At 41.8% G+C, this 26,144-nt stretch overlaps 2 protein-coding genes across 2 annotated transcripts in view; both read left to right on the top strand.

Moving 5' to 3' along the window:
- Positions 1-26,144, top strand: part of ERBB2 (erb-b2 receptor tyrosine kinase 2) — a 278,816-nt gene that overhangs the window by 95,638 nt on the left and 157,034 nt on the right. The gene's annotated exons all lie outside the window — the stretch shown is intronic.
- NMT1 (N-myristoyltransferase 1) overlaps positions 2,079-26,144 on the top strand; it is a 120,103-nt gene continuing 96,037 nt past the window's right edge. The window contains exon 1 of the mRNA XM_063138460.1: positions 2,079-2,209. Coding sequence (XP_062994530.1) covers positions 2,103-2,209 — 107 coding nt within the window. The 5' untranslated portion in view covers positions 2,079-2,102. The remainder of the gene's footprint in view (positions 2,210-26,144) is intronic.

Raw genomic sequence — 26,144 nt, 5'->3', positions numbered from 1 at the left:
CTTTGGAGTAAGGTGGAAAACAGTGCTGGAGCAGTTGTTCTAACCAATGGGGATGCTCAGTTAAAGGAGGTGACCTGGAGGCTCTTGCTTTTGGACTGCAACATGCAGGAGCCCTGGGGCTTGCACTGGAGGAGAGCTGTGGGGGTGGTCTTCTGCTGCACCTGTCTGCGAAAGCGTGCCCCCCCGGGCAAGATACCTGCCTGCCCTGAGCAAAAGAGAAGCCACAGTGCTGCTCCTTGCTACAAGGTAATTGCTAATCTCTGGGGACTGATGTGAAGAACCTGGTGTGGATGCTATGCCCTCTCATCTGGAAGCCAAGCCTGCTGATCCATGATTTGGGGGGAGGTGCTGTTTGTGATTACTTATGGGTGAGGCAAATGTGTTCATATCTCTTTTCCAGGATGGGACCTTCCCTTCTCCTTAGGCAATTATTAACTTTTAAATTGAGAAATCCTAGATCCAAGCTGGTTCTCTATGTGGTGGGCTGTAGTTTCTCAGAGATGTGGAAAGTTACTTTGCATTTGCTCAGTGGCACTCTTTATTCCTGGCTGGGGTGTGTTTTAAGTGAAAATTAAGGGTCCTAGCTCAAATTAAGGTTTACTGAAATCAGAATGTTAATGAGAGTAGCTGTAATAACTTCTTTGGGGAAGAGATTTCTCTGTGTTCTGCTAACAGATCACCTCTTTGTAAGTTTGAGAGAACAAAGCTGTGCTTTTGAGTCTAACGTTTGCATGGAAGGCTGTTTGTAGACCTCCGAGCAGTTGCATATGCAACAATAGGGAGCTTCGGCTATTGGGCGGTATAAAAATGCAATAAATAATAATAATAATAATAATAATAATAATGGGGAGATCATTAATCAGTTTACAGCCCTATTTGGGAGTAAATCTCATTGAGCATAGTGGAAATTGTATTTTGCCAAAATACTGTATTGGCCAAAAGGTGGGATACAAATAATAATAATAATAACAACAACAACTTATTTCCAAGAAAACATGTACAGGAATGCACTATCAGATTGGACCAGCTTTATATTATTCTATAATAAACACAAGAGGTGTTTATCATACCCACTTATTGTAGCTTAAGAACCTTGCTGATTGACTAGGAAGAAATGAGTTATAAGTAGTCCTAATAATTATCTGCAATTCTGTATAGTTTCTGTGCTTGTATCCATTTTTTGAGGATTGAGTTATATTTATGTATGTAAAAATGGATATTGTGGTTTGGTTTATACAGTGAATTGTATTTGATGGTTTTAATTTTTGTGAACTGCCCAGAGAGCTTCAGCTATTGGGCAGTATAGAAATGCAATAAATAAAAATAAATAAAATAATTTCAGAAACTGCTCTTCCTTGCAAAGCTCTTACTTACAAAGCTCAACACTCTGGTATCAAATGTTTAACTGCAGTCAAATATAAACAGAAGGAACATTCTTTCACCTAGAAGTCCTACTTTTAAATCCTAGATAACTGAGAATACTCTATGAAATCCAAATGGAAATGGTGATAGAAATGCACTCTACACATGTTCAGAAGCACCTTCCACCTTGCTATTGCTTCACAAGCCTTTTGGAAGAGCCTAGGCATAAAAACAAGAACTGTGTGATCCTTACTTAAAGCAAGTGATAGAATCTATGGGAAGATATTCCACGGATTGGTAGGGGACAGGAGTGAGCAACTTCAGACTTGCAGGGTTGACTATATTTTTACTGTAACTTCTTAGAATTAAAGAATTCTGAGCCCAGGAATTTGTTCTGGATATCAGAACTGAATGAACCTTACATTTTCTTCATTTTAGAAGTAATAATTTAGGGCAAGTGGGGAGAGTAATTTTGTTGTTGCTATTGTTAAATATCAATCCTTGTTGGTCTACTACAAATCATCCAGATCCAGATTTACCTTCTGCCAACCACTTGTATATGGAAATATTTTAACCCGAAGGCTCATGGGTACTTTTGGTCCCATACCTGTTTTTGCCTAAAGGCCTCCTTAACTCTAAAGAGAACTACGAGTTCCATAAGGCATTGCGGCCGAGCGGCCGGTCGCCAAGCTTTAAGCAATGCGCAGGCGTAGCAGCCGGCAAGGTTTCTCTTTGCCAAGATGGCGGACGATGGTGAGGCAGCAGTGAAGCAATCGTCAGCAGGAGAAAACGACCACCAGCACTGCAGCGACTGTGAGAATGAGGACGACCGCAACTACAATCGAGGGTAAGCGAGTGCTGAGCCTGACTGGTCCACGCCGCCGCCTCTTACCGAGAAGAGCGATCCAAGTGCAATTAAGAAAGGTTGGGGGAGGGGGAGGGGGAGGGGGGGAGTGGCCCTGCCCACTTCCCTCTGCCTACACTTGGTTGGTCGATGGGTCTGGGTGTTGTATGCTGAGTGGTTGGTCGTTTTGCCAGTCCTAAAGGGGGAGGCGTTAGTTACTCATCCGTTGCCGACAGCAGCATGACAGGGAAAACTCAGTAGTTGTCGGGCCTGGCTTGTGCATAGCAAGACAGGGAGAGAACGCCTAGTACTTAGCTATTTGTGGATATAGGCTAACTGCAAGGGAGGATTCTTTATACGCTCAGAGAAGCCTTTTATTTTAGCTAGTTTGTTTATGTCTTGTATTTTCTTTGTGGGAAGTTATAAGATTAGGAGGCTGCTTGTTCATGTAATTTTGGCAGTGGCTTTTCCGCATCTTGAACAGAGACTCTCTTCTTTTCTGGAGATGTTAGTCTCCCAGAGAACACTGCAAAGGACTCTTTAGACCATGAGTTTCCTTAACATGGGCCAGTTCACTTAATGAAGTAGAAAAGAGTAGTCTTTAAAATTAAGTTTTAAAAGAAGACACAAATTATTTAGCATAAGGTATTAGCATTGAGGCCTCTGACACCACTTGGTTGAGCTGGTGTGATGGATGTAATATTCACCATTATGGCTGTTGGAATATTTGTAGTCTTACCTACTCTGGGAGAAAGTGAAGTTGTCTATTTGATTGGTGTTACAATATAATGCAATTCCTATGGACAGAAGTAGTTTTATGGGGCTCCTAGCTAGGCTGAGGAAAGTGGTTTTAGTGAGTAGGGAGGCTATGAGGATAAGGTTCACAAAGGTAAGATGGGAGAATGTGGATATGGAGACATTTTTCTCTCTCATAACACTAGAACCCGGGGTCACCCCAATGTAGTAAAGGCCACCACTCATCTAGGGCATGGTTTTCAATGGTGACTAGCCCTGATAGCTCTATGCTACATCCAGTATCAGAGGCAGTAAGCCAGTTGCTGGGGAACATCAGCTGGAGGGTGCTGTTGCACTCATGTGCTCTTGTGGGTTTCCCGTCAATGGCTGGTTGGCCACTGTGTGAACAAAATATTGGACTAGACACACTCTTGGTCTGATCCAGCATGGCTGTTCTTATTTTTTAAAGAATGGTGCAGAATAGGCAATGGACTGAAAAACAGGAGTCTGACAGAAGGATGGGTGATGGAGGCTTGAGAAAAAGTAGTCTGGGTAGACTGGAAATGGATAAGCTTACTAGCCTTTTTTATTGCCAGGTGTTTTTTAATTGCATGCTTCTAGTGTGGCAGTGTGCATCAACAAATGCATGTTATCGTAACACTATATCATAATAATGTTTCATTATCTGGCAGGAGCTCCTGTGTTTTTAATAGCTGCATGACTGGCAGAAATGCAGATACACGACAGAAATGTACACCTGGCGTAAAAATACAGTGATAAGGGGAAGCTGCAACTTCTGAATTTCAGTCTCTCATGTATCTGTTAAAGAGCCATTGGTGGTAGGGTGAGGGGGAATGTGGCAACCCCAATAAAGGTTCCAGTTCAAATGAGTCTGATTATTTGAAAACACCTCTGTTTACACATCTACCTAGTTTCATCTGCTGGATCTATTCAAGATTCCAAATATCTTGGAAAACTACTGCCCTTTTTTTCATCATATGCAAAGAGAATGCTGGCAATGCTTCCCCATTTGCCTTTAACAGTTGCATGATAGGTAGAAATTCAGGATCAACAGAGAAACCTCCTTTTTCTGTCTTAATTACGCTTTGCAATAAAAGTATGTAATTAGTTTTAATCTGGAATTACCCACATGAGCTTTTTGGGCTTTGAATAGTTGTGTGGCTGGGAGAAGTTTGTGGATTCTGCTGACGTAATGAGAGGGGTATAGTCTAAATTGTTCGTTGCCTGTGAGTCCTTGCCATGATTTATTTATTTATTTAGAATATTTTTATCATGCAACTCAGCCAAAAAGGCTCCAACTGAAGCAGGCCCTGATGTTGATGTTATTTATCAAGCTTATGTAAGTGATGTTCTCTGTCATTATGTGACACCTGAAGAAATGTCCAACATGATGTCAGGGAATGATGTGGCAGCCTTCCAAGATCCCTTGGGCTCACAGCTGCCACGGTTGAAAAACAATAGCTCTTTCTTTAAAAAAAAGTAACAAGGTTACTAGATGTGATTTTGCTTCTCCAACTGGTTAAAAGGGACTACCCCCACCCACTACTGCTGCCAATATAAATGTTTTCTGATTCCTTCTGTGAGTTTTCAATGTTAAGTGGAGCTTTGAGAATATTTCCTCATTTGTTCTTTGTTTACTTCCAGTAACACTCTGGAAAACTGCTATCTATGCCAGGAACCATAGAGCCCTGGAGCAGTTACTGCCTGAGTGTTGTCAGTCCCCCCAGAACTCAGTTTGCTGCTGCTCTGCCAAGAGGGCTTTAGTAATACTGAATTAAAGGGGATTACATAGAAATGGCATTCCCTTTCCCCCCCCTTTTTTTTTGCATAAAATGCCATCAAATCATTCTGGACATGCCCCCTTTTTCATGTAGATGTCAATAGCTTTTCTAGGATCCAATGTGGTTCCCAGCCCGGAAAAGGTCAGACAATAGAATGTAGCATTGGCTGTGATTAAAACCTATCACATGGTCTAAGGCAACCTTCTGGGCATATGTTTAGGACTTTCAAGTCTTAACAGCCCCAGCTAGTATGGCCAATGGTCAGGGATGAAGGGAATTGTTATCCAAAGCATCTGCAGGGACCCAGGTTGCAAAACCTCATCTAGGGGCATGTGGCACACTCTGTTGTTGGCAGGAAGAGTAGGCAGGCAAAATGAGATCTGGAGGTTAAGCAATGATGAGCCAGAGAGCAGAAAAGCAAAGTAGATGGGGGTGGGTCAGGATATAATATTGACTTGAAGTCTTTATTTTAAAACAGAAGTGGAAAACTGTGACCCTCTAGATGTTGTACTGCAATTTACAGTTGTACTGTTAATTTACAGCTAAATAGATTATTTACGCTCTTTCGTTATTAAAAGCAGACTTTGCATCTATTTGTCTTAGTGTATATATTTTGCATGCTTTTTATCTATAGCAAAAATGTAGGCTCATTACCAGCATGACAGTTTAAGGTTAACAGCACAATCCTATACATGTCTCCTTATAAATAAGTTCCACTGAGTTCAATGGGGCTTACACCCATGTAAGTGGGTATATGATTGCAGTTTTAGTATGAGAATACAGGAAGATGCACACTGAATAATTTTGTCTTCTTTCCAGTGCTGCTCCTTCCTTGTCTTGGCCCACCCTTGCCTTTCAAAGTAGCAAATAAAAATGAAATGCCCAGGACATATAGGTCAAAGAAAGTTTTGATAGTTACTGGAATTAATAAATCCAATTTAAAATTTCAAAATCCAATTTTGTGTTGTTGCTTTTAAGCATCCATTTTCATCCAACCTGAGAGACATAAAAATTATACATAAATTTCAACTAAAGCAGACCAAATATCCAAATATTAAATGCTGAAAGTGTTGTAAGGTCTTCTATCCATTGCATTATAGGAGGTGAGCATTTATCCTTCCAATATTGTAATATCAGTCTTTTAGATGTCAAAATGACACAGAGAATCCACTTGTGCTGAACAGGATTCTGGTAGATAACTTAAAAGGACATGTACATCAGTAAATGTTAAAGAGTGTTCTACTGCAAAGTTTATCTGTATAATAACCTCCTCCCTCCCCAAAAGAGGCAAGTATTAGACATTGCCAAAACATATAGTTAAAAGAAACATTAGCTGTATTACTCTCCAACAATTACCAACCTTTTTAAAAGAGATGTTCTGGTATTCAATAGACATGGAATAAGAGTTCTTGATGAGTAAGGAATATTTGAGATCCATAGACACTTCAGATACAGATGCTATAGCAATGATCCATTCGTGCTTAAGATCCTGTATATTTATTTGCCAGTAATAAGTATTTATAAACATGGATCTTGGGTCAATATAACTGATCAGCCTCAATAAGTGCTTCCAATAGTGAAGGAGACTCTGAAGCTGTAAAAGCGGCAGGGTCAAACCTAGATTCTAACAAATGTTGCAAAGACCAAAATTTAGTACAAGTAGACTCAATATATAAAGCAAGATCTGGAAAACTGAACCCACCTTCTTTAACTGGAAGAATGGTTAGATAAGATGGACAGAGCCATTTTCAGGAGATGAAAAATTGAAATTAATGCCCATGCTTGATTGGTAGATAACTGGTTTTTAATGAAATTGTAAGTGTGTTTGTGATGAGATTTAAATATTACCGTACTATTTTTTGTTAGAGCGAAATCCAGTATTTTGTTTATGATGCATGTGGTGTTTTAATTTTTTTAATGTAAATCCAGTTAAAATACACCAAAATCATGGATTTTTATCCACTCTGTTTACGTGGAGGGGAAATGATCATCCTTAATCAGGAACCCAGTTGCAATTTGAAACTCATCCAACAGACACCTCCCCAACACATTTTTATTTCTCAGAGACACATTAGAAACCTTAGAAAGGTTTAAAGAAGGCAGTGTGATGCATTCTTTCAAAGTCATTGACCCAGCTTTGGATAGCAGCAGCAGGCCACCCATCAACACTAGACAAAATGGTATGCCACTAGTGAGGCAAGACTTTCTGGTCTTACATGAATTTAACCTAATAGAGCCTAATAGAAATCTGGAGGAGTAAAGAAAAGAAAATCCCCAAAGAAAAAGATTCTACTCAGCTAGATACAAGTGCTATGCAAGAATGAGCAAATCCATGCTAAGAAACAAATAATAATAATAATTTATTTATTTCCCGCCTCTCCCTTTGGATCGAGGTGGGGAACAACATTAGAACAGGAATCAATACATCTTAAAAATTCATGATTTAACATTGATCTGGATAGGCCTGCTGGAAAAGGCTAGTCTTTAAAGCTGCCTTAAAATCACACAGAGAGTTAATTTTACGAATCTCCTCCGGCAGGCCATTCCGCAATCTGGGGGCGACAGAAGAAAAGGTCCTCTGGGAAACTGATGTCAGCCTAGTTTTAGCTGACTGAAGTAAGTTCACCCCAGAGGACCTGAGTGTGCGGGGCGGACTATATGGGAGAAGGCGATCCCGCAGGTAACCTGGACCCAAACCATTTAGGGCTTTAAAGGTAATGACCAACCCTTTGTACTTTGCCTGGAAACTAATTGGCAGCCAGTGGAGTGATTTTAATGTTGGGGTAATATGCTCACCCCTAGATGTACCGGTGACCAACCTGGTGCCATATTTTGAACTAGTTGAAGTTTCTGAACTAGGTACAATGGTAGCTCTATGTAGAGCGCATTGCAGAAGTCAAGCCTTAAGTTTACTAGCATGTGCACTACTGTCTTTAGGTCTTCTGACTCTAAGAAGGGGCTACCTGTACCTCCTAATTCTTAGGAGGTAGAGGTAGCCAAGATTCTTGCTACTCTCTAGATGTTTCTGAGATTTTCTTGCAGTTGCTTTTGTTACTGTCTCGGGTCAAGCTCCTCAACTTGTCAACTAAATCTTCAAACAGAGCCTTATCTAATGATCTCATGTCCACATCTGCCTTCATTAAATTTGTTTATTTATTTATTTATTTATTTATTACATTTCTATACTGCCCAATAGCCAGAGCTCTCTGGGCGGTTCACAAAAATTAAAACCATTCAAAGTATAAAGCAACAGTATAAAACCATAATATAAAATACAATATAAAAGCTCAACCAGATAACAGCAGCAATGCAAAATTACGAACTTAAAACATCAAGTTAAAATTTTTGTGAACCGCCCAGAGAGCTCCGGCTATTGGGCGGTATAGAAATGTAATTAATAAATAAATAATAAATAAAATAAATATTTATAGATTGTTAAAATGCTGGGAGAATAAAAAGGTCTTCACCTGGTGTCTAAAAGCATATAATATAGGTGCCAAGCGAACCTCCTTAAGGAGGTTAAATGTTGCAAAATTTGATCTCTCAAACTCAGTCTCTGTCCTTCTCTTTCCCCTCCATTATTTTTGTTCGCTTCGTGAACTGCCTTCATTACCTGCACGATTTGAATATGTTATTACAGTAACTTTCTTGTCCCTACCTCTCATGCTCAACACTCTTTCTGCTTTTTTGGCTCTTTCCACTAGCCATTCAAGTGGAATTAGCATTGGCTCATCTGTTCCCATCAAACACATTATTCCATCCTTCAGTCCTTCAAACCACACCCCTTTATACCTATCAAGTATCATGTCAGGCTTTCCATCCTCTCTTAGATCCACATGTTCTGAAACTATTCCTATAACCTGAAATCTTAAAAAGTATTCTGCTACTGTCTCCTTTTGCTGAGTACATGTCAGAAAGTGACTGGGTTCGGATGACACAATAGTCAATGGTTGATTAAATAGTAAACCGTTGCTTGGTCAACCGTTGACTATTGTGTCATCTGTCAAGCCTTTTCCACGCCACAGTTGGTTATTTTCTCAAAATAAGTAACACCAATAATCAATGGTGTGCAGAGTTGATTATCTGCACAATTGCTGACTATTTCACATACTTACAGAGCCGTGAGGCAAGAGCAGCAGAGACCCCTGCCATTCTTATCCAGCGGGGCTCTATAGGCATGTGTCATCCATCCCGGGAAGCACATGGAGAGCTGCTGATTGTGCCGTCCCTGGATGGGATGCCGCAATCAGTGGCTCTCCACGTGCTTCCAGCACATGCCAGGAGAGCTCTTCTGTCAGGAGAGCATCCTCCTCTGCCCTGCCCTCACCATTTGTGGATCTCAGAACAATGTGGAGGAGAGAGAAGTGGTGGTGAATGGGGACAGGGGCTGTTAGCATCTGCTCTCAAGCAGCAGGAGATGCTTGCGCCTCCGCCCATCCCTTCTCAGCAAAGAATGTTCTTTGTAGAGAAGGGGTGGCTGCCGCCACCACCAGCATCGTGACATCCCACCCAGGGACGGCACATCCCATGTGAATACTCCTTCATGCTGGGTCCTCCCACGCTGCCAGGCACGAAGGGAGGTTCTCATGGGAACCAGTGCCGCCATTCGGTGGGGAGAGGGGGTGAGGTGGGAATACTCAACCATGTGTTAAAAGTCAACTCCACGGTTGACTAGTACCATGTCGTGAGGGTGCTACTTCCTATATAGTCATCCGTGGAGTTGACTATTAATACATGGTTGACTGTTATGACTGATCTGCAGTCATGAATTGATTACCAACATAACTCAGTATATACTGGATTTCAAATCGTTCTCTGTTTTCCCAGTCTTTCTCATCTCTTCTAATTCTGCCTGCATCAGTTTTCCTATACCTGGGGCACAAACTGGAATCATATCTACAATATCCTGCCCATCCAACTGTCATAGAATCATAGAATAGCAGAGCCGGAAGGGGCCTACAAGGCCATCGAGTCCAACCCCCTGCTCAATGCAGGAATCCACCCTAAAGCATCCCGACAGATGCTTGTCCAGCTGCCTCTTGAAGGCCTCTAGTGTGGGAGAGCCCACAACCTCCCTAGGTAACTGATTCCATTGTCGCACTGCTCTAACAGTCAGGAAGTTTTTCCTGATGTCCAGCTGGAATCTGGCTTCCTTTAACTTGAGCCCGTTATTCCGTGTCCTGCACTCTGGGAGGATCAAGAAGAGATCCTGGCCCTCTGTGTGACAACCTTTTAAGTATTTGAAGAGTGCTATCATGTCTCCCCTCAATCTTCTCTTCTCCAGGCTAAACATGCCCAGTTCTTTCAGTCTCTCTTCATAGAGCTTTGTTTCCAAACCCCTGATCATCCTGGTTGCCCTCCTCTGAACACGCTCCAGCTTGTCTGCGTCCTTCTTGAATTGTGGAGCCCAGAACTGGACGCAATACTCTAGATGAGGCCTAACCAGGGCCGAATAGAGAGGAACCAGTACCTCACGTGATTTGGAAGCTATACTTCTATTAATGCAGCCCAAAATAGCATTTGCCTTTCTTGCAGCCATATCGCACTGTTGGCTCCTATTCAGATTGTGATCTACAACAATTCCAAGATCTTTCTCGTTTCTAGTATTGCTGAGCCAAGTGTCCCCCATCTTATAACTGTGCATTTGGTTTCTATTCCCTAAATGTAGAACTTGGCATTTATCCGTATTAAATTTCATTCTGTTGTTTTCAGCGCAGCACTCTAGCTTATCAAGATCACTTTGAAGTTTGTTTCTGTCTTCCAGGGTATTAGCTATCCCACCCAATTTTGTGTCATCTGCAAATTTGATCAGCGTTCCCTGCACCTCCTCGTCCAAATCATTCATAAAAATGTTGAAGAGCATTGGGCCCAGGACTGAGCTCTGCGGTACTACACTCATGACCTTCCCTCAGTTTGAGAAGGTTCTGTTGATAAGAACTCTTTGAGTCCAATTCTGTAGCCAACTGTGAATCTACCTAGCCCACTTTTAGCTAGTTTGTTAATCAGAATATCATGGGGCACTTTGTCAAAAGCTTTGCTGAAGTCAAGATATATTATGTCCACAGAATTCCCACAGGTCACCAGGGAGGTTACCTGATCAAAAAATAAGATCAAATTAGTCTGGCAGGATTTGTTCTTGACAAATCTATGTTGGCTTCTAGTAATCGCTGCATTGTTTTCAAGGTGCTTACAGATTAACTTCTTTATAATCTGCTCCCGAATTTTCCCAGAGATGGATGTTTGACTGACTGGTCTGTAGTTGCTTTTCAAGAACGAAGGAAATTCAGTGGGTCTTACTTTGAGTAAATATCTAGGGATGGAAATGCAGCCTGTGCAAGAATTGAGCCATGTCAAGTTGAAAGCAGATTGGTTCATGCCTTAATTTTTAGGATTTTTTAAAGTTTGACTTTAAAAACACGCACCTAAAAATCTGCTTCCAACTTGGCATGCCCAAAGCCCTGTTTAAGAGCTACCATACTGCCAAGTTTCATATCTTTATCTTTAATTTCATTTTTTAAAAAACTTTTTTAAAAAACCTAGTCCCCAAAGAGGAAATTTGTGTTTGGATTTTTTTTAAAAATCAAGACATGAGCGTACCTGTTTCAAACTTGGCATGGCTAAATCCCTATTTAAGAGCTACCATGCTGCCAAGTTTTATCTTTGAAAATGAAGGAGATGTAAGCATTTTGGTTAATTAATTAATTAATTTGAAAAATGTGTTCAACACATAACACTAGCTTTGATTTAATATTGAATCTCAACATGGTGTAATATCCTGGCTGATTCTGATTTGGTTGTCAACTGTATAATATCTGGCCATATGTTACACAAAACCATGAAATTCATTAAACAAAATACCTATGGTTTACAAAACGTTAAGGCTCTACAGTTTTCAACCAAGCATCAAAAAGCAGGGAAATTGGGAGTTAAGGCTCATAAACCGTAACGTCACATCCTCCCTAAGGAGGCAGAAAGTGCCAGTGAAATTCTCATTCTCCCAAAGCAGATAAACCATAAGGACAGGATGGAGAATATGATATGCAGAGGTGACTGTGAGGTTGTGGAAAACTGATGACGAACAACTTAGGGCGACCTACTTCTCTTTTTTTTCCCTTTAGAGCAGCCCTTTCCCAACCTGGTACCCTCCAAAGGTGTTGGACTACAAGTCCCAGCATTGCAACTGCCAGCATGCTTTGGGCTGAACTTCCAACATGCCTTGGGCTGAACATCTAGCATGTCTTGGGCGGGAGATCAGACTTACCGGCCTTTGGCAGCCATTGTGAGTGCATGGGTGGGTAGCTGCTGCATGCCTTTCACAATCGAGACACCTAAGGTTGGTCTTGAGCAGTCAAGCCAATTCCACATAAAAGGAAACAACCCACATAAATGGGCTGTGTCCATTTGCAGTGTCTTTTCCTGCCTGCCGTGCATGGTTTTAAAATCAGAACTAGATAAACCAGCATGATGTTGAGAGGCCAAACTCTGAACATGCTCAAAGGCACCATGTCCTGATCTCGCTGTTTACTCAGAATCTGGGGGAAGTGCGTGCAGGGCATTTGTCCTTAAGAGGGAGGGAGGGAGGGAGGGAGGCACTTTGTGTCCGGGGAAAGCCGCCAAAGGCTGACAAAGACAAACGATGGACACTGGTAACCAGGCAACAGTTTGGTTTATTTATAGAACACAGGCAGTCAGAGGAGGAATGCTCAGACTTGAAGTTAACTCAAAAGTAAAGCAAAGCAACAGTTCAGGATGAGGGCTTCCAGAGGAGTCAGTGTCCGGTCCGAGGTCTAGGGTGTTGGCAAAGCAGGTAGTCGAGAGTCCAGTCCAGGGTCAGTGCAGCCAGCATTCAGCAAAGTCCAAACAACAGTCCAAAAGTCCACAGGGCAACAACAGGCAAGCAAAGTCACAAACCAGTCCGAGGTCAAACAGGAGTCCAGAGCAGAAAGACGTAGTCACAGGGTTCAGGAGTCAAGGCAGGAATCAGGAACCAGGATACAGGAATCAAGGCATGGGGTCAAGAGATGCAGGAACCGAGGCTTTTGCCAGAAAGCTCAGATAATCTCTGACGAAGCTGCCTTGGCTCACGGCTGCGTCTTTATGCTGAATCAAGGTGCTGAGTCACGGTCTTTCAGCTGTTCCTTGATTGCCTGGCGTTTTTGATAAATGCGTCGTGACCGACGCCTAGTCTCTTTTTCAGCCCGCAACTGGCTAAAGGCAGGTATGTCCATCTCTCCCCCTGACCCCTCCTGAACAGTAGAGGTCTTCGCTGGCACTGAGCCCTCTGAGCTGGCAGAGGTCCCAGCTGGCACTGGGTCTTCCCCCTGGGGCTCTGCAGCAATCTCTGCCAGTCCAGACTCCATGCCTCCCGAGCTGGGCCTCCTGGCACTGGGTCCAGCCTCCACCAACTCCTCCTCATCTCCCGATTCCATTTCTGTGCAGGGCATGACACTTTGCGCATGCCCAGAAACAGGCCCGACAAAGGGGGGCAAGTGCCCGGCCTTTCAGTACAGGCTCCTGTTCGAGCACTTGTTGGGCAAGAAGCTTGGGCCAAGGCAGTCCCAGCAGGACTTGACCAGAGCTGGGCATGTCTACTGATAGCTGCTTACCTTCCCATTCTTGGTGATGCTACTCCTTGATGCTCTATATTGAGCAGTGTTGGCAACGAAAGGAGGGAAGTGCCTTTCAGAGGACGTGGGCTCCTGCAGGCCACCAAAGGCATGCTGGGAGGTGTAGTACTGGTATGTAGAGTGGCTGATTTTAAATAAATCATGGGTTAGCAAGCCAGTTGTCTTCCACCACATCCCAAAGATTAACATGTTATTCAGAGACCTAGGCTTACACCTACAACTCCTGGCATGCCTTGGGCAATTTAATTCACTTAAAAGTTTACTCACAGGCCTAGCACAGGCCTACTACTTTAAGATGATTACCTCGCAGATATATATCTTGGGGAGCCAAGCAACACTGGGTATCTTATATTGATCTTATATCAATTTTGCTGCATGGTTTTATCCTGGTTGTGCTTTTTATACTGTATTTTGTATTTGTGCTTTTAACCCGTTGGTTGTTTATTATGGTTTTAATTTTTGTGAACCACCCAGAGAGCTTCGGCTATTGGGCGGTATAAAAATAAATAAATAAATAAATATATCAGCTAGTCCTTATATAAAACACTTATGTAAAGTTGCATCTGTGCATGTGTACTCCACAGATACAGAAATATCAAGATAATTGGGCAGAAGTGCATAGTTGATTACATGTACTTTATACTGTGAGGAAAGTAGCTTAAAGCAGGGGTGCACAACTTTAACCTCCAGCTTAAAGCAGGGATGCATAACATTTGGGCCCTATGGGGCACATCAGGTGTCTGTTGGGGAGCTGGGGGCCGCATATGTGCATCCACACTTCAGTAATTGCTCCTTTGGGGTCACTGAGGGTGAGTGGAGGCTGTAGCCTCCTCACACCAGAGACACCACCCCTAATAAATAATACCTGCCTGACTGCTTTGTGCTCAGAGAGAAGGAGGTAAGCAGCCTCTTCCCCACCCTTATGGCCCTGATTCAGGTTTTCTTCTGCCATTAGTGTGGCATCACCATATTTTTTTCATCAATGGCAATTTTCATGGTTAGGGGTGTTGAAGAGGTGCACAAGAGGGCTTGTGGGGGTTAAGGAGCTTTCGGTTTATCAAAAATAAACAGGATTGGTTAGTGCACTATCCTTAACTAGGCTGGAAAACTAATCCCCTTAGATTCTTAATTGTAGTGTGGAAAGATAGTTTTAGACTGCTTTCAGGAGAAAAAGAGGAAATCAGATCAGGCGTACTTATCTATTTCAAATGAAGGGGAAAACAAAGGGCTTCACTTCCAAATTAGCATTATTATTATTATTATTATTATTATTATTATTATTATTATTATTATCATCCCACTTTTTGCCCAATGCTGGGCCTCAAGGTTGCCTTTCAAAGTTTAAAACATATATGTGTGTGTGTGTGGGGGGGAACAAAACCATAAACGTTTAAAATACACAACAAAATTATAAGACATTAACATAGATGGAGGGCCAGATTATTCTCCAAAGGCCTGCTGGAACAAAAAAGTTTTAGCCTGCTTCCGAAAGCCCATCAAGGAGGGACCAGCCTAGCTTGCCCAGGAAGAGAGTTCCAGAGCACCGGAGCAACCACTGAGAAGGCCCTCTCCCATATTCCCACCAAGCGCGCCTGTGAAGATGGTGCGACTGAAAGAAGGGCTTCTCCAGAAGATCTTAAAGCACAGGCAAGCTCTTAGCCCTGTGGGGAAGAAGAGAAAGCAAGGGGACAGGAGCAGGCAGAAGAAACATCATGGCCTGCTCCTGTTGGATCTTCCCCCACCCCCACAGGGCAAACTGTCATCTTGGCCCTGTGGGGAAGAAGAAAGACCGAGGGGACAGGAGCAGGCAGAAGAAACATCATGGCCTGCTCCTGTTGGATCTTCCCCCACCCCCACAGGGCAAACTGTCATCTTGGCCCTGTGGGGAAGAAGAAAGACCGAGGGGACAGGAGCAGGCAGAAGAAACATCATGGTCTGCTCCTGTTGGACTCTCTCTCCTCCCTCCCCCCCTCCCTCCTGAACTCCTGTTCCTTGTGTGTCATGTCTTTATTAGACTGTAAGCCTGAGGGCAGGGACTGTCTTTTTTACTAAGTGTAAGCCGCTCTGAGAGCCTTTTTTGGCTGAGGAGCGGGGTATAAATATGATAAATAAATAAAAATAAATAAGGGAGAATATGTTCTTTCAAATAACCTGGACCCGAGCCATATTATTGGTCATAACCAGCACTTTGAATTGTGCCTGGAAACAGACTGGAAGCCAGTGGAGCTGTTTTAATAGGGGAGTTGTGTGTTCCCTGTAACCAGCCCCAGTCAACAATCTGGCTGCAGCTCTTTGAACCAGCTGGAGTTTCCGAACACTCTTCAAAGGCAGCCCCACGTAGAGTGTGTTACAGTAATCCAATCGGGATGTAACTAAGGCATGTGTCACCATGGCCAGGTCAGACATCTCTAGGAATGGGCGCAGCTGGTGCACTAGCTTTAACTGTGCAAATGCACTCCTGGCCACCGCCGAAACCTGGGCATCCAGGCTTAGGGCTGAATCCAGAAGTACACCCAAGTTGCGGACTTGTGTCTTCAGGGGGAGTGTAACCCCATCCAACACAAGCTGAATCCCTATTCCCTGATTTGACTGACCAGGAACACCTCTGTCTTATCTGGATTAAGCTTCAATTTGTTCGCCCTCATCCAATCCATTACTGCCAACAAACATCGGTTTAGCACAGAAACCGCTTCCTTGGAATTGGGTGGAAAGGAGTAGTAGAGTTGGGTGTCATCAGCGTACTGGTGGAACCGCACCCCACAACTCCAGATAACCTCTTCCAACGGTTTCACGTATATGTTAAATAGCATGGGGGACAAAACAGAGCCCTGAGGGACTCCACAGGCCAACGGGCAAGGAGTTGAACAGGAGTCCCCCAGTACCACCTTCTGGGTCCGTCCATCCAGGAAGGAATTGGAGCCACTGTAAAACAGTGCCTCCAAGACCCATCCCAGCAAAGCGGCCCAGAAGGATACCATGGTCGATGGTATCGAACGCCGCTGAGAGGTCCAGCAGAACCAGCAGGGACACACTCCCCCTGTCCAGTTCCCGGCGAAGATCATCCACCAAGGTGACCAAAGCTGTTTCTGTTCCATAATCAGGCCTGAAGCCAGATTGAAATGGATCTAGATAATCCGTCTCATCCAGGAAACCCTAAGTGTTGGATGTGGCGAGCTTGAGACCTCGCCACACTCCAGCAAAATGCCAGTGGCTCTTAGCTCAGCCACAGAGCTTGCAGCAAACAAACTTTAACAGTCACAGTATTTACTCCCACTGTTAATTATGGGCTCCCTGGATCTCCAAGTGACCTGCAAAGATTTGTAACCCTAAAGCCAGAGCTTTAAACTGGTGAAGCTTAGTTACTTTGTGACTGCTGTGTTTTTATGTGTGTGTTTTATTGTATGCATCTTGTGGGGTTTTCTAATATTGCTGATGAGGTTTTCTGCGGTGCTGGTCCATGACCAAAATAAATGAACTGAAACTGAAACCGTTACTTTGTAGGTTCCCCAATTAGAGTAGTGACTTGATTAATAAAAGAATATCCCTTGCTTTACATGCTCACAATGTGGTCAACTATTCATTCAAGTAGAGTAGATGACACCTAGATTATGAACTTTTAAGTATATCAGGTGATATTATTATTTATTACATTTATATACCGCCCCATAGCTGAAGTTCTCTGGCTGGTTTACAAAAGTGATAGTAGCTCGCACATTACCATCAGGAAATTTTTGCTCCTAGCTGCTGTGTGGAGCTTTCTGAAACAGGACATGTTATGAAAGTCAGTGTGGCTGAGCTTCTCAGTGACAGCTTCCACTGAGGAGCTAAGTTTTTTCAAGAGTGAGAGGTTTCCCCCTAAATCAGAATCAGGTCTTGACCCTGGGATGTGTCCCCCCTCTCCATCCCCAAGCCTCGTTTGTAGCTGTCTATCTTCCTTTTTAAATTGTTATTAATTACCAATATAGCAAACTAAAAAGTTCACAATAACATTAATAAAGATTTAATACTCCTATCTTAGAGATATACATTAATATAAGCAGTCCATATGTCTGAATAGGTATCCAAACAAGATTGATGACTATAGAAGATATGTTCAAATGTAGAGAAAACAGTAAGATTTTCAGACCATTGAATAATAGATAGTGGGTGTTTATCCTTCTAGGCTTGTAGAATAGGTCTCTGCTAGAAGGGCTCTCAGGATCCATTGTTGTCTATCTGTTAGTCTCCCCACCACAAGAACATAATGTAAAAGCCCATCATTAGACACATAGATAGCTGGGTTTGTGACGGGCGTCTAGACCGCATGGTAAATTACCTGCCTCGTGCAAAGATTGTGGATATCACATGCCACCTAGATGGAATAGTAGACAGTGCTGGGGTGGAGTCAGTTGTCATGGGTGGTCCATGTTGGTATCAGTGATGTGGGGCAATGTAGTCATGTGAGGTCCTGGAAGCCAAATTTAGGTTGCTAGGCAGGAAGTTGAAATCCACGACCACCAAGGTAGCTTTCTCTGAAATGCTACCAGTTCCATGTGTAGGGCCATGATTCAGGTTTATAAATACTTATAAATAAATAAATATGATACAATGGGGCCTCAGCAGGAATGCAACAGGGAATTGGAATGTCCTATTTTATCTAATCAATGGACTGCTGTTTTGGCATAGATATCTGATATGTCAATGGATCTCCGCAAAACCTTTTGTTTTGGGTCTATTGGACACCATAGCATCTGTTTAATAAAGGTTGTCCAAATCGGATTGTTGGAGGTATCATACAGTTAATGCTTCATTGGTTCATATATTCTGGAAATGCCCAATAGTTTCCTCCTTTTGGGGGGGTAATTATCAAACACATATATTTTTTATTAGAAATCTTGTTAATATTTTCTGATGTACATGTCATTTAAAATTATGTAAAAAAATAAGACAAAGTGCCTACGCATTTCAAATGCTTCTGCAGACAACTGCACTAATGTTATAAAGCCCTGAGGAAGAGCGCAACCTTGTTTGAAACGCGTAGGCACCTGGCACTTGAATAAACCTTTTACTACTAATAATATTGCAGAAGATTCCTTGGTTCCGCCCTTGCCTTTGGCTTATTTTTTACTCCACTACAGGGTTTTCCTTCTTTTCGCGCTTGCATTTTAAATTATGTACCTGTTCATTGAAAAGTAACACACGGTCAGTATAAATGGATTTTTCGCACCCACTTGACTGCTAAAAGACTGGTACTACAACACTGGAAAGATAAAAGCTTACTGCCTATAATACAATGGATTGAAGACTTAACAACACTGGTAATATTTGAAAGAGTGGTATACAGTCACCATTTATGAATGGACTTATATTTGGACATTTGGTCTGTCTTCATGGAAGTTGTTGTGTAATTTATGCTACTTTCCCTACTTTTTTTATTTAGAATGTTGTCATATTTGAAACTGAGGCTTTTGAAGTACATAAATGCATATTGTCTTTTTAATTTTTTTGTTTCATTTTGTTAAAACTCACCATAAAAACTTAATAAAACCAAGCACTAAAATCAAGCAAAGAAGAAAAAACCAAAAAGTAATCTGATCAAAAACAATTCTGTAGTCCATTCCTCCAAGATCGGTACATTAGGAGTTTCAGATCACACCTTAGTCTGGGCATCCCTACGTTGGGGAACTAGGCCTTCACAACCTCCAGCTTGGAGACTGGACCCTTGGCTGGCTCAAAACAAGCTAACATGAAAAAAGAAATCCCAGAATTTCTTGCAATTAATAACACTGGAGCCCATGCCCCATACCCATACTCCAGTAATAATCTGGGAAACTAGGGGCCTATTCATCACTGAGCAGAGCAGAATTTTAAAAAAGGAAAGAATCAGTTACTGTCCTTGATAAAAGAGATCTGTGAGCTTGAAATCAAACAAAATTACACTGAGCAAATGTGTTTATTGTAATTGCTTTGGAAACATTCAGAATTGAATTAATTGGAGATACCTAAAATTATAAATTCACTGCAATATTTAAAACAGCATTATTCTGAATTTGGTAACAAAAATTCTAAACTACTCACCCACCTGTTAAAACGCCAAGCCAAAAAGACAATATGTTCCTTAAAAACTGGCAGTGGCAACAAAACATTTGATAAAGATAGAATAATGCGGGACTTTGCTAACTTCTATAAAAAATGATACACTCCAGGACCCTCTAATAAGGACAATATAGCTCAATTTCTAAACAAAATGAACTTCCCAAAATTCTTCCAAGCACATAAACAAAGTCAGCCATTTACATTGGAGGAAATACAAAATGGAATCAAACATTTCAAATCCTTTAAATCACCTAGCTGTGATGGATTTATGGAGCTTTTTTATAAAACGTTCTCTGATCAAATATCACCCATTTTATTAAAACTATTCCTGGACATCCAGAACAAAAGTCAGATACCAGACTCGTGGAAATCCACAAATATTGTTGTAATACCTAAACCTTTTGAAGACATTTGAGTCTGTGGACTCATGCCGTCTTATCTTGTTAATCAATGTTCACTAGTTTACTTGCACACAGACTTTCAATTGTTGCACCTTCTTATGTTGAACACGATCAAACAAGATTTCTTCAATAGTGCTCAATTCCTTTCATAGAATCATAGACTTGGAAAGGGCTTACAAGGCCATCGAGTCCAACCCCCTGCTCAATGCAGGAATCCATTGTATTTTGGACGCAATTTATTGGGGCATCAACATCCAGGCATGACAGCAATAATAACACTAGATGCTACAAAGAAAATTGATCACCTTAATTGGCAACTTCTATTTGCTACACTATACAAATTTGACCTGGGCGGAGCTTTAATTCGCCTTCTAATGAGGCTTTATCAGGGAGGCTCAGCTAGAGCCTTGGTGAATGGTATGTGCTCAACCTCCCCAACCATTGGCCAAGGCTCAAAGCAGGGTTGCCCTTTGCCTCCCCTACTTTTTGAAAATTGAATGTATACTTATTAAGGGGTTAATTTCCCAGATTTACAAAGCTATAATTTCTGCCTCGTTAACATCCTTAAACTCACTCAAAGCCTGATGGGAAAAGGATCTAGGAGAGGCAATTTATGAAACTCTGTGGAATAAAATCTGGGACAAAACACCCTTTAAAACAACTTCTGCACAGGTCCAAGAGAATTCCCTGAAGGTTATCCACCGATGGTCCATGTATCCACAACTTCTCAGTAAAATTAACAACACAATTTCAGTATCTTGCTGAAGCAATTGTGGTAGTAACATAGGTTCTTACTTCCACATGTGGTGGAGATTTCCCATTAGTCTCTGTATTCTGGGAAGAAATCTTTCATGAGGCTGAACTCATCACTAACCAAACTAGTCTATTCAATCCTAAAATTGTTCTCCTATAAATATATGATGCGACAGCACTAGATTTTACCCAAAAGGGCCTCATAACTTACCTGATGACAGCAGCAAGACTCACTATAGCCAAATGCTGGAGATCTCTGGATGGAGATTTATTTGAAATCTGGCTGTCACAGCTTTGGGACTTTGCTCCTATGGACAAATTAACAAACGAAACCCGGAACCGAAGAACCACCACCACTTTTTATAAAACTTGGTATAATGTTATTTCTTATGTGGTTACTAGGGCTGTGCACGGACCTCCTGATCCTCTTTGCGGCCCGATCCGCAACTTCCAATCCGCCTGTGGCCTGGTCCGCTTTGTTATGGAGCTCCAGATCTGAATTGGAGCTCCGTTTCTCCCCACCCATAGACTTATCTGGCTGTGCCACCGTCGCCACATGAACTGCGGCGGTTGGGCCAGGTAAGCCCCCCCTCGCGCACACCACTTACCTGGTCCATCGCGGCCCGTCGCCAGCTTCACTTCAGCCCGCGGCTCAACCCGGAACTGTAGGCCCTGCTTGGGGCCTACACTTCCGGGTTGAGTACAAGCTCAAGTGAAGCCGGCGATGGGCCTCAATGGACCAGGTAAGAGCCCCCTCCCCCCTGCCTCCTTACCTGGCTCTGCTGCCGTCGCTGCACAGGCAGCGGCGGCAGGGCCAGGTAAACCCCCCCCCCTTGCGCACACCACTTACCTGGTCCGTCGCGGCCCGTCGCCAGCTTCACTTGAGCCGCGAGCTCAAGTGCAGCCGGCGATGGGCCGCGATGGACCTGGTAAGATCCCCCTCCCCCTCCCCCTTACTTGGCTCTGCCGCCATTGTCACACGGGCGGCGCCAGCGCCAAGTAAGGACCCCCTTTTTTTCGGAGCTCCGGATCGAGGTGAAGAATCCGCCTTCATCTCGATCTGCTCCACGATGGTCCGTTGCCCCCCCCCGATCCTCTTCGCCTTCACCTTAAGGGGAGGCGAAGCCTCCCGATCCGCTTCTGCTTCTCCGACCCGAAGAGAAGCGGAGCACAGCCCTAGTAGTTAATTTTAAAAATTCTCATATATATATATATATATATATATATATATAATATATTTTCAATGAACAAAAAACCTACGGTTTATAAAACAACGTTAAGGATGTACACTTTTTCACCAAGCACCAAAAAGTGGGGAAATTGGGAGTTAAAGCTCTCCAGCCTTAACGCTACATCCTCCCTAAGGAGGCAGAAAGTACCAGTGAAATTCTCATTCTCCCAAAGCAGATAAACCATGAGGACAGGATGGAGAATAGGATACGCAGGGGTGACTGTGGGGTTGTAGAAAACTGATGACGAACAACTTAGAGCTACCTACTTCTCTTTTTTTGTTTAGAGCAGCCCTTCCCCAACCTCGTGCCCTCCAAAGGTGTTGGACTACAACTCCCATCATTGCAAGTCAGTATGCCCCATGGTCATGAAAGCTGCAACTGAGACTTTCAAACATTTGGAGGGAAGCAGGCTATCATATGCAGAGCTGACTGTGGGGTTGTAGAAAAGTTATTGGGGAATACTGTTCTACAGCAAGGGCAGGCAGAATGTGGATCACAAGATGTTTTGAAGTTCAAATCATAAAAGTCCCTGTAAGCATGGACAGTGATCAGGAATGTTGCAAATGCTGTGACCACAGAGGACTTTTCTTACATGTTCAGCATTGTGAGATCAAAGACAGCTAACACCTAATAGATTCATGTGTAAGGATTATTTTAAAACTATTGAAGAAAATGTTTTTTGTCCTCACCATAACATGGAAGTTGCAGTGCAACACATCTGAAGAGCACCAGGCTGGAGAAGGTTGGTCTACACTTTGATCCTATACATACCTTCTCAGAACTCAGTGCTGCTAAATTTACTAGAGTTTTCTCCCAAGTGGTATAGGATTGCAAACTATTTTCATTTGAAAGGAGTTCAAGACAACCAAATTAATCCTTTTCTGTTCCTCTGTCACTCAGATGAGATGGTGTATTGTGAAGGGATTGTGGGGAGTGAACAGTATATTTTGTATGAACACATTTTAACGCTGAGGGAAAAAACATTGGTTCTTTGAAGGGCAGGGTATTAACCAAAAGTTGAAAATGCCAGCCCTTGCTCTGGTTCTACATCTCCAACAAATAGTGCCCCTTTAGTTATCAATCGTGCTGCTCTATGCAAGATGTGTGTGAGAGAAAAAATATTGTGCAGTACCAGTATTTGGAAAGAAAATAGAACAGCATTCCCTACCCTACTGTCGCAGCTTTCATGACCATGGGACATACTGACTTGCAATGATGGGAGTTGTAGTCCAACACCTTTGGAGGGCACGAGGTTGGGGAAGGGCTGCTCTAAACAAAAAAAGAGAAGTAGGTAGCTCTAAGTTGTTCGTCATCAGTTTTCCACAACCCCACAGTCACCTCTGCGTATCCTATTCTCCATCCTGTCCTCATGGTTTATCTGCTTTGGGAGAATGAGAATTTCACTGGTACTTTCTGCCTCCTTAGGGAGGATGTGGCGTTAAGGCTGGCGAGCCTTAACTCCCAATTTCCCCGCTTTTTGGTGCTTAGTGAAAAAGTGTACATCCTTAACGTTGTTTTATAAACCGTAGGTTTTTTGTTCATTGAATTTCATGGCTTTTTGTAAAGGATGACCAGATATTGTATAGTTGACAACCAAACCAAAATTACCCAGGATATTACATCAAGTTGAGATCTAATATGAAATCTCAGCTACTTTTATGTGTTTAACTTACTTTTTAGATTAATAAATAAGCACCAGAAATTATGCTATGACAATATTCACTTGAACTTTTCTATTGCCAGTATCTAGAGATAAAAGCTTTTCATATCTCCATCATGAACAGGAAGCATTTCATTTTTTAGGTTGTTATTGGAAAACAACATGATAAATTGTTCTACTGCAATTAAAAATCCCTGATTAATTCTGGAAGCACACAAGATGATAAAGTAAAGTATTCTATATTAGAATAAGTTACACTTTAATATTTGTAATTATTTAGAACAGTACAGTTATAACATTAAACCTTCAACTAAATACTATAAATGTAAATGGGTTCTGATCATGCAGTGTCTTCTTTGGAATTGGAATACATGTGTCTGCAATAAAATGAAAATAAAAGGTATTAGAAATTAATATTCAGCTTTTAGACTTTGAGCAATAATTTTTAAAAAACTATGATTTGAAATGGAATGAAAGCAGATGAATTTTTAAAATTAACTACATTCCATAATTTTTGGAAAGACTTGTTATATATATATAGTTCTATAAATGAAATTGAAATTAGATTTTTTCAAAATAAATCTAATATAATATTCAATGAAATATTTATTATTATTTCTTTATAATACTGTTCTTATTTAACATGGATTTGCAAGATTAAAAAGTGTAATAAAATGAAAACACTGTACCAGTGTCAAGTTCATTGTTCTCTTGACTTGATTACTCTTGGATGCTGGCTTCCAATGGACTTTCACGTGTTACTACAGATAGAGGATGACAACATAAATAATACATAGTTTGGAAATAAATTAGGAAGGAATTTATTATGTTATATTTATCTTTAAAAAGTAATAAATTTTAATTTAAAATAATTGACATTCTCATGAACATCAAGGATTTTAATTTTTACATCAATAATGAGAAAATACTAACCTTGAATTGTTTCCAAAGATTAACAGTTTTCACAGACCTCATCTTCATTTCATTTCATATGGGTTGCTCAAGTGGAAATGTTACTTCTGTAAGATAGGGAGGAATTTAAACACATTTACATCAAAAATATAAAATATTTTAACTTCTAATTATAAATCAGTTTCAGAAGTACGTATTTTACAAATAATGATGTTAAATTATAGAACATTTTAATTTAAAAAGAAATAAAATAAACTAAAGAAATATTTGGATTTTTGAAAGGAAATAATTAGTACAGCTGTGGTAAACTTTGTCAGAAAATAATAAATTATAAATTATCAGTATAGTAATTGGAAATCCAACCTTCACAAAAATGAATGAGTGGAATAAAGGCATTGTCCTCCAGAGCTTTACTTCAACAGTATACAGCAATTCACACAGGAAATTATCAGTTGTTGCTGGTGCGGAGAGATATTTGACTCAACAAGGAAGGAGAGTGAACGATCATGTGACATGAAAAATGCAAAAGAAGACAACATAATAAAAGTTTAAAAGGGTTAGAATGATCAGAGAATCTACAAGTGATCAAATAAGTCGTCGAACCTGGACAAAAGACATTCACTTGTATAAATTTTTTAATCTTTAAACACATTCTTTAATATTAACGACTAGTTCATATATGAATTACATAAATACTAAGTAAAGTATACTAATCACTGTAAAGGTGTTTCAGGAAGGTCACAGCTGTCACTTAAATGGCTTTCCTAAACTTACTTGCCAATGGAAAAGTGACTAAATAACCTAACAGTAACAGTATAATTTCATTGTGGTGATGAAGGGTGAGAAACGATGAGACAACAGACAAGAATGGATTTAAAATATGGTCCACATTTATTGAAAATCTGCAGAAAGGGTGTAGACCTAAGCGGGCATCAACTATTGGCCTCCCTTGAGGCCCTTCAGGGATTGGGCGAAGCAATCACAGCCTGTATCATGGCGCTCATGTATTCGTCACTATACTTGCTTTCCCCTTTTGGGGTTGGGAGGCCTTCCAGTGTCAACACCCCTCATGCCGCAAGGCTCTGAGTGGTTTGAGGAGGGCTGGCCTCAAAGGTAAGCTGTATCCCCCCATCTGGCGCAGCTGTGCTCCCAGTGGTTGGCAGTAATAGATTACCTCTCACCATGAATGGTGCCTATGAATGCTCACCAATTCACACCTCACCCAGATGCTCGCCCCTATCCATCAAAGAGAGAGATAAGCCTCAGCTTACACTGTCTCCCTCACCTACCTAAAATGGCATCCCTAACACACTTTTGCATTTTAGCTATGAAGATATCATTGCTAAGATCAGACAAATGCACTCCGTCATTCCTAAACAGCTCCCTCCAAGATCTAACAGTATTTAGGTGCTGAATGCCAACATCCCTGTGAGAAATCTAATTCTTTAAGATTTCCAAATTGCCTCTTCTCAGTGCCCTTTGCAAGGTGAGGGAGTTGTTGGTGTCTTACAAGATGAGCCTGGGCAACATGCAGGACCATATGATAAAGACACCAGGCCAACGTTGATGTAAGTTTTGGAAATCTACAATGGCTTGCAGAATAAGAGCCTTGCCCTTCAGCAAATTGAGATCATTTCCCCCCAGGTGTATTAGCAGGACTTGTGGGTGGGTGTGAGCCACACGCTGTTGTAGTAAAGTGGGGAGAAGACTCACCCACTGCATGCCACATCTGCCAAGCCAT

This window comes from Elgaria multicarinata, chromosome 11, assembly GCF_023053635.1.
Source record: "Elgaria multicarinata webbii isolate HBS135686 ecotype San Diego chromosome 11, rElgMul1.1.pri, whole genome shotgun sequence".
NCBI lineage: Eukaryota > Metazoa > Chordata > Lepidosauria > Squamata > Anguidae > Elgaria > Elgaria multicarinata.
Note: the sequence above shows the minus strand (reverse complement) of the source record. Positions and strands in the feature narration are given on the sequence as shown.